This window comes from Salvelinus alpinus, chromosome 2 (genome assembly GCF_045679555.1).
Source record: "Salvelinus alpinus chromosome 2, SLU_Salpinus.1, whole genome shotgun sequence".
Classification (NCBI taxonomy): Eukaryota; Metazoa; Chordata; class Actinopteri; order Salmoniformes; family Salmonidae; genus Salvelinus; species Salvelinus alpinus.
The window spans coordinates 55,467,985-55,483,626 of NC_092087.1; the positions used below are offsets into that span (position 1 = coordinate 55,467,985).

Genomic DNA, 15,642 nt, shown 5'->3' on the forward strand with positions numbered 1-15,642 from the left:
CTTAAGGACAACAAAGTCAAGGTATTGGAGTGGCCATCACAAAGCTCTGACCTCAATCCTATAGAAAATTCGTGGGCAGAACTGAAAAAGCTTGTGTGAGCAAAGATGCCTACGAACCTGACTCAGTTACACCCGCTCTGTCAGGAGGAATGGGCAAAAATTCACCCAATTTATTGTGGGAAGCTTGTGGAAGCCTACCCAAAATGTTTGACCCAAAATAAACAATTTAAAGGCAACGCCACCAAATACTAATTGAGTGTATGTAAACTTCTGACCCACTGGGAATGTGATGAAATAAATAAAAGCTAAAATAAATCATTCCCTCTACTATTGTTCTGACATTTCAAATTCTTAAAATAAAGTGGTGATCCTAATTGACCTAAAACAGGGATTTTTTTTACTTGGATTAAATGTCAGGAATTGTGAACAACTGAGTTTAAATGTATTTGGCTAAGGTGTATGTAAACTTCCGACATCAACTGAATCCTACAGACGAAGAACCATATATGTGACATTTAAAATTTTAAAAAGAGAGATATACATGAAAAATCATTATTGGACACCCTTTTTCCATAGTGAACTGGTTTCACAAGCTTTCCACCCGCTAATTAACAATAATTTTAAATTTAAAGATAGGCTCTCGTGGAATAACCGTTTATGCACACCACTCAGAATGGACGGACAAGCGCACAACTTTTCTGTTGCTGATGAAAATCGCCGAAATGTGGGAAAGAAACGTAAAACAAAACTAAAAGAATGGAAAGACAGGCAAAGGAAGATCTTACAGGATGCGGGAAAACCCTATACAAATCGTAAGGGTCAAGAAAAAAAAACGGAAAAGCTGTCCAAAAGAGGTGTGGAAGAACCGTATATCAAACAATCTAGCTAGCTAGCTATAGAGTACAGTAACTAACATGTATGTTCTGGGTTGTATAATTTGTAACTATAGAGAAAACATATTAGCTAAAGTTCGTTGGATACTAACTTATACATTATCGTTACAAATGTTATTACTAGATTATAGAAGAAACATAGCTAGCTACTTTTTCTCCATCCACCGGACGATTCGACATGGCTACAGTACCTAGCTAGTTATATGTAACGTTACACTGTATCCTGCAGGGAAGAGCGTGTTCCACGACGTGCAGAAAGGATTGTGGAAAGTTGACTGATGAGCGCAAGCTGCATCTGTTCAACAGTTTCTACACTGTCCCATGCGAGAAACAACAAGCGTTGATTCTCTCCGGCTTAGAACAGGTTAGAAATAAGACAAAACGCCTATTATTATAATAGCTATATTGAACACTTGCATAGTTTAACTTTGACAGTAATGATACGTACATTAACGTTAACTCTAAAAGTGCAGTGTTACACAATGGTGCAATACAAACTCATTCTGTGTATAGGTTGGGAGTGTGTGAAAGATGGAGGTCCTGATCAAGCAATACCCTGAATGTGCTACAGTATATTCAATTCTGAATTTATCATTGTCAATTTTTATTGCAGCATGAGGTGAAACGGAGACGTAAACCTGAGGATACAAAGGAGAACAAACAACAGAAACAAACCTTCAAATACCATGTACAGCAAGCAAGCAGGCCAGAGATTGAATGTGTGCAAGGTCACTTTCATGTCTGTGTTCCAGCTAACCATCAGCCGTCTTCAGGCAAGTGAAAATATGAATTAATGTCTATATGAATATCAATTACAAACATATTTTATTCTCTGTACTAGTTTTTAAGAACCTGCTAATTGAAATGTACTTGTTTTGGTCAGGTTGTTCAGGAAAAGTTAGGAGTTCAAGCTGAGGCAGGTGAGGTTGCAGGGTCTCCAGATCAGGCTACTGAGGCTAGGTTGCCTTTAGAAGATGGAAGAGGGAAGCATAGCAATAGGTAATGCGCTATGGATTCCAGCCTGGATTATTTCACTATAGCAGTGCTCTAAACAATCTTCTAAACATTAACATAGAGTATCGAATGGAAGAATAGCGAATTCTGAAACAAAAATATAAAAATGTGTATTACTTTTAAACAAAATAATGGTAACTAAGCTGTCTAACTACAACCTGAGCATTGAGGACTGAGTGCCGATTACCTTCCCCCTCCCACCGGACGGCACTGGCCTAATTCTCGCCGCACTACAGGACCCCCCCGGCAACAAACGGCAATGGCGTGATCGGGACTTGTACCCCGGTTATAGCGACACAGTTGCACTCTAAGGCAGGTCCCGAGACCATTGAGAGAATACAAGTTTAACAACATCTTGTTGTCTCCTTACAGGCCACATCGGATACATGCTACAGTGAAAGAGGGCATCAAGGAGCACATTCCATCATTCCCAAGAACCCAGAACCACTACTCTCGGATGAAGGGGGATGTACACAGAGAATACCTCAGCCCTGATCTGAATTTGTTGCGAATGTACCGACTCTAAAGATAAGAATACCACATTATCTGCAAAATTCTGGGTTTATAGGGACATTTTCAAACAGCAGTCTCAATTTCGGCCAACCCAGGAGTGACACCTGTGGCAAATGTGACGCATTCTTGTTAGGGTTGCGTCAATTCAATCTGGTACAAGGATAAGTATGACAATGACTCACCGATTGTATGCTATGTATTTTTTATTAACTAAGCAATAAATTAACTAAGATGTCAGCAGCAACATCTGAAGAGAAGAGGAAGATTGCAGTTGAAAGTGAGTTGCACCATCGCAAAGCCGAAAAGGCCTACACACAGCTTCAAAGTGACACTGAGTGGGCTAAAACCAATGCTGACTGCCATGTCATTTCTGTGGATCTACAGGGGGTGATGTACACCTCTAATCTGACCCACTCCAATGTCTGCTACCAGCGGCAGCTGTCAAATTTTAACCTTTGCATCCAGGAACTTGGAAAAGAAGATCCTGCATACATGTGTGTTTGGCATGAGGGGATTGCACACCGAGGGTCCATTGAGGTGGCAAGCTGCATATTGAAGTGGGTGAAGACAAAATTCACGCCACTCACCAAACCAAACCAGAGGTGCGCAAGTTGGTCATCTTCAGTGACAGATGCTGTGGGCAGAATAACAACTGGCGGATGCTCAATCTGATGTCGATGCTCGTCTCTATGGGTTACTTTACCCAAGTTGAGCAGAAGTTCATGGTCTCTGGTCATTATTTTCTTCCTTGTGATCGATCTTTTGCCACCATCGAGAAGAGGCGCAAGGTGTCAGTCCTTCATACACCTGATGTTTCAAAGATGATACTTGAGGCACAACCAGCAAAACCATTCAAGGTGATGAGGATGCAATGTGAAGACTTCAGGCACCTCCCAGATTCTGTCCTCAAGCGACCAGCTGGACTACAGATCACCTCAGTGAGGTGGTTAAAAGTCACAGGTATTGCACAGACAATAGTTTACTAACAACCCATCAACATGCAACATGTTTTTCTAACAATAAAATATCATAATGCTTGACTGTGAAAGTTGTTTATTGATGTCAGGAACTTAAAATGTTTCTGTTCTAATTTCAGTTGAGGATCCTTGGAATCTGTACGCCAGACAGAGCCACAGTCTAGTTGAGGGATGGAAATCGTGGCTGATCTCCAAACCAAAACAAGGAGCTACACCTCAACCTCCCTATTTTGCAAGCCACTACCCTAGAGCATATGAGAGTCCTCTGCCCATAAAAAAACAAGTACCAAGATCTGATGACCATTGTGAAGGATGATTTTGTTCTCTTTTTAACAAAAATATATGCCTTATAGAAATAGGACATTTTAATCACAAAACATAGCGTGACAAGATGGAAAAATGCTGAATAACAAGAAAACAGGAACTGAGCAGTGTAGCCACCGACAACTTAGCTCAAACTTCACAACAAACACTTCTGGATATCTGGATCCTGTGTGCTGTGAGGCTGGGACCAGCCTGGGCACCACCGATAGGCTAGCAAGTTTAAACCACGCTAAGCCTCTACTGTGACAGGCCAACTCTAAAGTTGGAACTACATCTGTCACAGTATAAAAGAAGATGTCTGTACTATTTCAGTCAGTTCTCTGCTTTACCCTGCGTGGTGATACAGTGAACCCGTATATACGAAAATTGCATTTACCATTTATCGCTTATGTTAAATAAAAATAATTAAAGTATGTTCGGTGACTCTGAATCACATTTTATCCTGATACCAGATTTGATTGACGCAACCCTTTACACTAGGGAAACGTTCCCGCTGTTATGTACTTAGTGCCAGTCTGCACGTTCAAACTAAAACAATGTAACTAATAATGGCATCTTATGCTTTCGTTAATAAAAATTTGTTTCCTAAGAGCCCAATCCGAAAGTAACTTTCTGATATCATCCTCCTCGTCTGTACTTTTATCAATGTTCAACCTCTGTGCTCTCAGTAAAGCTCTCGTTAACCCCACCCTGACTACCACTTAGTGTGCAAACATCAGCTGGCTAAACCATACTATTTGACTCCTGCATTGGAAGAGCCACTCGCACAAAATTACCTATAACAATCATGCCTCTCTTCCCTTTCCACAGATCATGACTTTAGTTTTTACAAATCTTGTGCAACTCCCCTCTGAATTTTTCTACGTTTACTCCAGTAACTGGAGATTTTACCTGGAAACTATCAGACTGGATATCTGCAAAGAAAATCAAATGATACCATCAACGCTGGAATGTTTAACATCACTTTAAGTCATCAACAAAACAATGGAAGATTGGTCACTGGTTATCTAAGAAGGGCAACAACAGGAAAATTAAATGTAAATTGATCTCCATGGTATGTTTCTTTGTGTGTGTGTCTAAGGATGGTGGAAAATGCATGCAGATAATACTACACTGAACATATAACACCAATACTAGACTGATGTAGTCCTAAAAACTAAATATATTATTGAAGACACATGAGGGCTGAGTATTTCCCCAAAAATGACATTATAATTGCTTTAGTCAGTATTTTCACTTTATTGTTGTTTAAACTTGTCAATTGTAAACAAATGAAAATGCATCAGCTGATTTCGTCGACACAATAGTAGCACATTAATTAGTCAAATACTGTGTGTAGGTTAGACCTGATGTCACTTGTTTAGTGCTTTTTCTCAGAATATGATGTTCCCTCAGCTGTGTGGAGCAAAAAAGATATATCTTGTTAAGGGTTGTGTCAATCAAATCTGGTATCAGGATAAATGTGATGCAGAGTCACCGAATATACTATAAGTACTTTTATTAAACTCAAGCGATAAATGGTAAATGCAGTTTTCGTATATACGGGTTCACTGTAACACCTCGCAGGGCAAAACAGAGAACTGACTAATTCATACAGAGTTCTTCTTATATACTTCTGACAGAGTTAGTTCCCGCTTCTGAGCTGGCCTGTCAGAGTGGTCTAGACTCACTCAACCTATCGTTGGCACACAGGCTGGTCCCAGCCCCCAGGCGCTCCCGTTGGCAGGTGTAGTTGTTGCTGGGCAGATTGCCTTCTGGGCCCACACCTTGGATACAGTTATCACACATCTGCCTCCTGTTATTGTCTAACAAAAGACAGTTTGTTCTCGCAACACTTTGCTCTGTATGCGTCCCCCACAACTCATGATAACTGCCTACACTACACCCAAGGTTAGCCACAGCCTTCCCGCTAGTCACACCATATGTTGCAAAATGTTACTTCCAGCACACACACAGACACCCCCATGATAGGCCAAGCATATTTTCAATCCTCACAATCTTTGACATGAGCTGGCTGATCGCAGAACAGTGTTAAAAATATTTACAGTTAATTCTATTGGTGCGTAAACCGGTGAAATGGCGATTATGATTTGTGCTCATTTTTGTTGACCACATTGCCTTTTACTCAGTATTTAAATATGCGTCTCAGCTCTAAACTCTGAATTAAAGCGACACCGAAGAGCTATGCTAGAATATTATCAACGTGATGAGGATGCCTCTGTGCAGCTGGATGAGAGGTAAATTAGATAAATTAAGGTCATTTGGTGAGCGAACAGGGCTAAATAGTTAATTGTAGCAATAATTTAAAGTAACCTAGCTTTAAGGTTTATCTTTACAATTTAGCCGAGCTAATGTTACAACAATGCTGTTTCAACGGCCACTCACGAGACCCTGCAGCTTGCTAGTTTGTTCTGAAGACCGTTGACTAGCTAGCTAACTAAGCAAATCGCTTTACTATTTTTAAACTTTTAGCTGGTTTCCGTTTGTAACTTGACAATGTTAACTCGTAGGGCACTTTTATTGTCCATGTAACGTTAGTTGGCCAAACCTAAAGTTGTCTGCCAACATAGCTAACGTTATGTTAGCTAGTCTAACTTTAGCGTCCGTCAACTAAGTCCCTAACGTTAACCCTAAAGGGATTGACTTAATGACACATGACAGTTCCTAGGGTCCTTGTTAACATTAACCTTAGCCATTCTATTTGTCATGATATAACATATCAAACAATAACCATAACTTAAAACATACTTTAATTTATCATATAACTTACATACATTTTTAGGTAACATCAACTCACCTTGGCTTTCTGCTTTCTACTGGGACAACAGAGACGCCGACTGGGTTTTTAGAGACAGATGCGCGAGCAAGGTGATCCAGATGATGAGCTGTTCTCTCCAGAGGATTCCACAGGACAACGTTTATATGTGGTACCACACATCAGGTAAGGGGCGCCTTTTAATGGTGATTTGCAAACCACACAGAAGGTAAAGGAAGGCTTTTAATGGTGATTTTCAAATACTGAGTAAAAAAATATATATAATCCCCCCTCACTCACACGTTACTGTCAAGTTCAACACAACAAAAACAATATCTTTGGGCTACACTGCACGTAATTACATTGTACACTTTCTGCCTGTGGACATCTAACCACCACTACCTGCCGCCCCAACAAGCAACACCTCATTTTCACCTAATTGTCTCAATCTGAAAATGAACCACATACTGTAGAGGGAAAACATTAGTTAACAGATAGTGGTTAACTTGTTTCACAGAGATTGTCAGGGTACAGTAAGCAACTAAGAACGGAAAGTAGTTGTATACTATAGCGAATTGGTTAGGTTACTAATGTTAGCTCGTCTGAAGTTGTGACGTTAGCTAGCTGATGTTAGCTGTCTGGCTTTATTAGCAAGCTAATTTTCACACCATAAACTCAATTATTTGATCCGTTAAGTTGGCTAATGTTGCTAAAAAATTCTCTAGCTAATGGAGAATTCGATCTAGCTAGCAAGATACTTAACAATGCTAATACTTGTTCCACCACACTTTCTCCCTCACCTCAAACTTTCCAAATGCCAGTTGTTTTTCGGTTACAGCTCATGAAGTACGCTTCATCACCTTCTCACCCCCGTCTCCGTGGTCAGGCTTCTCACCTAACATTACCTTTCCGTTATCGTTCAGGAGACGTGCTGCTGTAACTGGCAAACTGCCTTTCCAGAGTGCGTGCTGATGCTGTAACTAGTAAGTTGGTTGTCTCTTCTGTCTTCAGTCGAGCTCAAGAAACGCTAGTGTGCCGCTGATGGTGTGCCACCCAAAAAACGCTGCCGGACCAACAGGTCATTGTTTGCTGGGTGACATTGAACATATTTGGTTAACTTTAGCTAAATATGACAATCGGTTTGTCAACTGAAGTTCGATGGCTGGCTTGCTAGCTAACATTAACTTACATGTGTGAAATGTGTGTAACATTAGAGATGTTTTCTCAGAATGCCATTTCGCATTGCTAGTTATAGCCTAATGTAACATTAAACCTATTTGGTTAACTAGCTAGCTATGACAATCAATTTGAATTGCTAGGTATAGTCTGCTATTAGCTAGCCAGCTGAAATATTGAACCTATTTGGTTAACTTTAGCTAGCAATAACAATCAGTTTGTATTGCTAGTGACGTTACTCTATGGATTGGGATTTTAGTTAATGTTTTAGCTAACTAGCTAATGTTAACGTGACATGTCTAAACAAAAGATCCCAAGTTAAAGCTTCCTGTTAGCTAGCTAACGTTAATGGAGGTTAGATGGCTGGCTTGTGTTTTCTCAGAATGCCCTTTCACATTGCTATTCGCTAACTAGCTAACATTGAACCTATTTGGTTAACTTTATCTAGCTATGACAATTGGTTTGTATTGCCAGTAACGTTACTCTATGGATTGTGATTTAATTTCAATAGCTAGCGAGCTAACGTTAACATTACATGCCTTAAAAAGACCCCAAATTAAGAACATCCTAAAGATTGATTCAATACTTCGTTTGTCATGTTTTTACGGTCTGTAATATAACTTTTTTAACTTTTCGTCCGTACTTTCCGCTGACCTACCCGCGCGTCATGAGTTTGGAAAGTGTACTGAACGCTAGAACAACAAGGAGGAATTTGGACATAAATGATGGACATTATCGAACAAAACAAACATTTATTGTGGAACTGGGATTCCTGGGAGTGCATTCTGATGAAGATCATCAAAGGTAAGTGAATGTTTATAATGTTATTTCTGACTTCTGTTGACTGCACAATATGGCGGATATATTTGTGTCTTGATTGGGCTCTGAGCGCCGACCTCAGATTATTGCGTGGTTTGCTTTTTCCGTAAAGCTTTTTTGAAATCTGACACAGCGGTTGCATTAACCTTTCTCGCCCCGGGGTTCCGCTAGCGGAACACCCACAACATTCCGCTGTCTTCGCAGCGCGCGAAATTCAAAAAAAAAATTTGGGAAATATTTAACTTCCACACATTAACAAGTCGAATACAGCAAATGAAAGATAAACATCTTGTGAATCCAGTCAACATGTCCGATTTTTTAAATGTTTTACATCGAAAACACAATATATATTTATGTTAGCTCACCACAATAGCCAAACACACAACGCCATGTTTTCACCGCAAACATAGCTTTCACAAAACCCACAAATAGAGATACAATTAATCACTAACCTTTGAACAACTTCATCAGATGACAGTCTTATAACATCATGTTATACAATACATTTATGTTTTGTTCGAAAATTTACTTATTTCTAGGTATAAATCGTAGTTTTACATTGCAGCCACCGTCACAAATAGCACCAAAACAGCCAGAATAATTACAGAGCAACGTGAAATACATAAATACTCATCATAAGACATTTATGAAAAATACATGTTGTACAGCCAATGAAAGATAAACATCTTGTGAATCCAGCCAATATTTCCGATTTTTTAAGTGTTTTACAGCGAAAACACAATATATATTTATGTTAGCTCACCACAATAGCCAAACACACAACGGCATTTATTCACCGCTAACATAGCTTTCACAAAACCCACAAATAGAGATAAAATTAAATCACTAACCTTTGAACAACTTCATCAGATGACAGTCTTATAACATCATGTTATACAATACATTTATGTTTTGTTCGAAAATGTGCATATTTATAGCTACAAATCGTGGTTTTACATTGTGAATACGGCGCCATAATGCACCAAATTGTCCGGAGATATTTTGGACAGTCACGTAATCTAACCAAAAAACTCATCATAAACTTTGCTAAAAAATACATGTTGTACAGCAAATGAAAGATACACTGGTTCTTAATGCAACCGCTGTGTTAGATTTAAAAAAAATTACTTTAGTACAAAGTACAGCATGCAATATTCTGAGACAGCGCTCAGCCATTCTCCGCCATGTTGGAGCCAACATATTCCACAAGAATACAAAATAACATCATAAATATTCTCTTACCTTTGATGATCTTCCATCAGAATGTAGTGCAAGGGGTCCTAGTTCCACAATAAATCGTTGTTTTGTTTTAGAATGTCCATTTCTTCTGTCGAATTAGCAACTTTGGCTAGCATTGTGGAGGGCACATGTCCATCAACTCTTGGCGCATGGAACGAAAAATTCCAAAAGTCACAATAAACGTCGAATAAACTGGTCAAACTCAGTTGAAAATCCATCTTTATGATGTTTTTCTCATATGTATCCAATAAAGTCCAAGACGGCGCATTTCGTCGTGTATACCTAACGCATTTCAGAAGACAATGTGGTGTTCCCTGGTGCGCGGCTAAATACTGCCAATAGGGCGGACCTGTCACTCCAAAAGCTCTCATTCGGTCTCACATCAAGCTAGACACCCCATTCAACATTCTACTGCCTGTTGACATCTAGTGGAAGGCGTATGAAGTGCATACAGATCCATAAATATAAGGCAATTGAATAGGCAAGGCCTGACACAGAGCCCCATTTTCAGAATGTTCACTTCCTGTTTGGAAGTTTGCTGCCAAATGAGTTCTGTTTTACTCACAGATATAATTCAAACACTCTGAAGTTTCTAAAACTGTTTTCTATCCAATAGTAATAATAATATGCATATCGTATGATCTAGAACAGAGTACGAGGCCGTTTAATTTGGGCACGATTTTTCCCCAAAGTGAAAACAGCGCCCCCTATTCACTAAGTTAAGGAGAAGTGCATCTAAAATACCATGCATAACACTTGTATTTTCATCAACATTTATAATTAATATTTCTGTAAATTGATGTGGCTCTCTGCAAAATCAAAGGATGTTTTGGAACTTCTGAACGTAAGGCGCCAATGTAAACTCAGATTTTTGGATATAAATATGAACTTTACCGAACAAAACATGCATGTATTGTGTAACATGAAGTCCTATGAGTGTCATCTGATGAAAATCATCAAAGGTTAGTGATTCATTTTATCTACAGTCGTATGAAAAAGTTTGGGCACCCCTCTGAGGCTGCATAATAATTTACTCTGTCGTCACAGAAAATGATCACAGTGGCATGCCATTCATTTTCTAATAAAAGCTCAGTACTGGGGTATTGTCCAGACAAAGATTTTTAGTGTAGCAATATTAAGTTGTATGAAATTAAATCAGATGTGAAAAATAGGCTATGCAAAAATGTGGGCACCCTTGTCATTCTGTTGATTTGAATACCTGTAACTACTTAGCACTGATTAATTGGAACATTAAGCCTTGAACTTCATAGACAAGTGCATCCAATCATGAGAAAAGGTATTTAAGGTGGCCAATTGCAAGTTGTTGTTCTCTTTGACTCTCCTCTGAAGAGTGGCAACATGGGGGCCTCAAAACAACTCTCAAATGACCTGAAAACAAAGATTGTTCAACATTATGGTTTAGAGGAAGGCTACAAAAAGCTGTCGCAGAGATTTAAGCTGTCAGTGTCCACTGTGAGGAACATAGTGAGGAAATGGAAGACCACAGGCACAGTTCTTGTTAAGGCCAGAAGTGGCAGGCCAAGTAAAATATCGGAGAGGCAAAGGCGAAGGATGGTGAGAACGGTCAAAACCAGCTCACAGACCACCTCCAAAGACCTACAACATCATCTTGCTGCAGATGGTGTCATTGTGCATCGTTCAACAATTCAGCGCACTTTGCACAGGGAGAAGCTGTATGGGAGAGTGATGCGGAAGAAGCCTTTTCTGCACACACGCCACAAACAGAGTCGCTTGAGGTATGCAAACGCACATTTGGACAAGCCAGCTTCATTTTGGAATAAGGTGCTGTGGACTGATGAAACAAAGATTGAGTTATTTGGTCATAACAAGGGACGTTATGCATGGCTGCAAAAGAACACAGCGTTCCAAGAAAAACACTTGCTACCCACAGTAAAATTTGGTGGGGGTTCCATCATGCTGTGGGGCTGTGTGGCCAGTGCCGGTACTGGGAATCTTGTTAAAGTTGAGGGTCGCATGGATTCCACTGAATATCAGCAGATTCTTGGGAATAAGTTTGAAGAATCAGTCACAAAGTTGAAGTTACGCCGGCGCTGGATATTTCAACAAGACAACGACCCAAAACACTGCTCAAAATCTACCCGGGCATTTATGCAGAGGAACAAGTACAATGTTCTGGAATGGCCATCCCAGTCCCCAGACCTGAATACCATTGAGAATCTGTGGGATGATTTGAAGCGGGCTGTCCATGCTCGGCAACCATCAAACCTAACTGAACTGGAGATGTTTTGTAAGGAGGAATGGTCCAAAATACCTTCATCCAGAATCCAGACACTCATTAGAGGCTATGGCAAGCGTCTAGAGCAGACATGGGCAAACTACGGCCCGCGGGCCACATACGGCCCGTTAGGCTTTTTAATCCGGCCCGCCGAACTTGTCCAAATTATAGTAAAAACCTCCTTTTTTTCCCCTTTCCCTGCAATGCCCACGTTTCCCCAATAGATGGCGCACTCAAAACACATTGACCGTTGTTGGAGTGGCGCGTATTTCTCTTTATTTCACTTTAATTTTCACTTCGTTTCACGTCACCATTAAGCCCTTCTGTGAAAATGAGCGGACCAAAGAGAAGGAAAGTGGACAGCGAATGCCGAGTGTTTAATAAGGAGTGGACAACAAAATACTTCTTCACTGAAGTCCGATCAACGGCTGTATGTCTGATATGCCAAGAAGCTGTTGCGGTTTTCAAAGAGTACAATATCAGCCGTCACTTTGCCACGAAGCATGCAAACTATGCTAGCAAGCAGTCAACACAAGAACGGGCGGCTACTGCTCAGAGGTTGGCAGCTAATTTACAGAGTCAACAGAACTTTTTTCACCGACAAACTGCAATTCAAGAGTCAAGTACCAAGGCAAGTTATTTGCTGGCATTCAAATTAGCAAAGGCTAGCAAGCCTTTCTCCGAAGGCGAGTTTTTGAAAGAGTGCATGGTAGAGACAGCAGGTCTCTTGTGTCCGGAGAGCAAAGCCAAGTTTGAAAAAATCAGTTTAGCACGCAGGACAGTGACTCGCCGCGTGGAACTGATTGACGAAGATATAGTCAGCGAGTTAAACAAAAAGGCGGAGTCCTTTAAGTTATATTCACTAGCACTGGATGAAAGTAACGACATAAAAGACACTGCTCAGCTCCTAATTTTTATCCGAGGGATTAACGACAGTTTTGAGATAACGGAGGAGCTTTTGAGCATGGAATCACTGAAAGGGAAAACGCGAGGAGAGGACTTATATGAACAGGTGTCTGCTGTCATCGAGAGAATGAAGCTACCTTGGAGTAAACTTGCCAATGTCACCACGGATGGATCGCCAAATTTAACTGGAAAAAACATCGGGCTGCTGAAAAGAATCCAGGATAAAGTGAAAGAAGAAAACCCTGACCAGGATGTTATTTTACTTCACTGCATCATTCATCAGGAGTCTCTGTGTAAGTCTGTATTGCAGCTTAATCACGTCGTGGATCCAGTTGTAAAACTTGTTAACTTCATACGAGCAAGGGGACTTAATCATCGTCAGTTCATTACGTTCCTGGAAGAAACTAATGCGGATCACCAGGACCTACTTTACCACTCTCGCGTCCGCTGGTTAAGTTTGGGGAAAGTGTTTCAACGAGTCTGGGAGCTCAAAGACGAGATTCGCTCATTTTTTAATTTAATGGGGAAATCCGAAGAATTCCCCGAGCTGAGCGACACAAACTGGCTTTGTGACTTTGCGTTTGCTGTGGACATATTTTCACACATGAATGAGCTGAACGTGAAGCTACAGGGGAAAGATCAGTTTGCGCACGACATGTACACAAATGTGAGAGCCTTCAAATCCAAGCTGGTTTTATTCTCCAGGCAAATGTCAAACAAATCTTTCGCACATTTCCCCACACTAGCCGTGCAGAAAGAGGCCGCCCGAAATGCGAAGAAATACTGCAAATCACTGGACGATCTGCACAGAGAATTTTGCCGTCGGTTCTGTGATTTTGAAAAAATTGACAAGTCACTTCAACTGGTGTCCTGTCCCCTGTCACAAGACCCCGAATCAGCACCGCAGGAGCTGCAATTGGAACTGATCGATCTTCAGTCTGACTCCGTCTCAAAGGAGAAGTTCAAGTCTCTTAAACTGAATGACTTTTACGCTTCACTTAACAAGACCGCGTTTCCAAACCTCCGGAGGACGGCGCAGAAGATGCTGGTGTTGTTTGGCTCGACCTACGTGTGTGAGCAGACGTTTAGCGTCATGAAAATCAACAAAGCCCATCACAGATCCAAGTTAACTGACCAACACCTCAGATCTGTCCTGAGAATTGCCACAACAAAACTAACTCCAGACTTTGATGCACTGGCAAAAAAGGGAGACCAACAACACTGTTCCCACTGAAATGGTGAGTTTTTCTGCTGTGTTATGAAAAAATGCATATGGAAAGTTTGGAAGTGCGTCTTTTAATTAAGAGCAATGCGCATTTACGCACAGCAGCGGTACAGTAGCTTTATTAACACGCCGCACATCGCTCTTAATTTAAATTTTCAGCTGCAGGTAGGATATTTAATACAGCCTATGTCTGTGTGCTTGGCAACGATACACGTGTAGTTTGCGCGTGAAGGCGAGGGCGTCCGTGGCGAGTTTGTAGAGCGCGCGGTCAGGACAATCCATCCATGATTTTGCGGAGTTTAACACAAGTAGATATTATTGAGCTTGAGTATTTCGTTGTGTAATAATATGTTTTGAATGTTGAAAGTGATTCCATTTTTCAATAAATGTTGATTTCTTTAACTTTGCACCTTCGATTGAAACTTATTAAAAACAGACGCAATCTTGATAAATCACAGTGCGTATGTTATTTTAATCTATTTACATTTCCTCATCCCGGTATCTGCGAAATAGTATGTAAATGCCATATCTTGCATATTCCTTGAGACAAATTTATTAACTGATAAGGGCTATTTTTCACATTTGAAAGACAGTTAATAAATTGGGTTGTAGTGTTCTTACTGTGCTATGAGGTTTGCACACACTACATTTAATGCTTTAGTATATCCGGCCCAAACACTCCCTCCAAATGCTCCTGGCCCGGCCCCTCTGTCAAATTTTAGAACCCATTGTGGCCCGCGAGTCAAAAAGTTTGCCCACCCCTGGTCTAGAGGCTGTTATTTTAGCAAAAGGAGGCTCTACTAAATATTGATGTGATTTTTCTATTGGGGTGCCCAAATTTATGCACCTGTCTAATTTTGTTTTGATGCATATTGCACATTTTCTGTTAATCCAATAAACCTAATTTCACTACTGAAATATTACTGTGGCCATCAGTTATTTGATAGATCAAAATGAAATTGCTGATCCAAACACCCAATGGAAATCATGGAAATTGTCAGGGGTGCCCAAACTTTTTCATACGACTGTATATTTCTGCTTTTTGTGAATCCTCTCTGGCTGGAAAAATGGCTGTGTTATTCTGTGAATAGGCACTCACCTAACATAATCGTTTGGTTTGCTTTCGTTGTAAAGCCTTTTTGAAATCGGACACTGGCTGGATTTACAACAAGTGTATCTTTAAAATGGTGTAAAATACATGTATGTTTGAGGAATTTTAATGATGGGATTTCTGTTTTTTTGAATTTGGCACCCTGCACTTTCAATGGCTGTTGAAGAGGTGGGACGCTACCGTCTCACGTACCCTAGAGAGGTTAAAGCTAGCTGTTAGCTAGCCAGCTGAAGTTCAATGGCTGGCCTGCTAGCTAACATAGAATCTATTTGGTTAACTTTAGCTAGCTATGACAATCGGTTTGTATTGCTAGTTAAGGCTTGCTATTAACTAGCCATCTGATGTTCCATGGCTGGCTTACGAGCCAAATATACACTGGAGTTGCTTGCCAAGAACACAGTGCATGTTCCTGAGTGGCGAAGTTACAGTTTTG

At 40.5% G+C, this 15,642-nt stretch overlaps 1 protein-coding gene across 1 annotated transcript; it reads left to right on the forward strand.

The window, feature by feature from the left end:
- Nucleotides 1-12,673: 12,673 nt before the first annotated feature.
- LOC139541051 (general transcription factor II-I repeat domain-containing protein 2A-like) lies at nucleotides 12,674-14,107 on the forward strand. Its single transcript, XM_071345233.1, has one exon. It carries the CDS (start codon nucleotides 12,674-12,676, stop codon nucleotides 14,105-14,107), a length of 1,434 nt encoding a protein of 477 aa, XP_071201334.1.
- Nucleotides 14,108-15,642: the final 1,535 nt, after the last annotated feature.

Excerpts from the sequence above, each read along its gene's own strand:
- LOC139541051 (XM_071345233.1), top strand. The coding sequence starts at position 12,674 with ATGGTAGAGACAGCAGGTCTCTTGTGTCCGGAGAGCAAAGCCAAGTTT.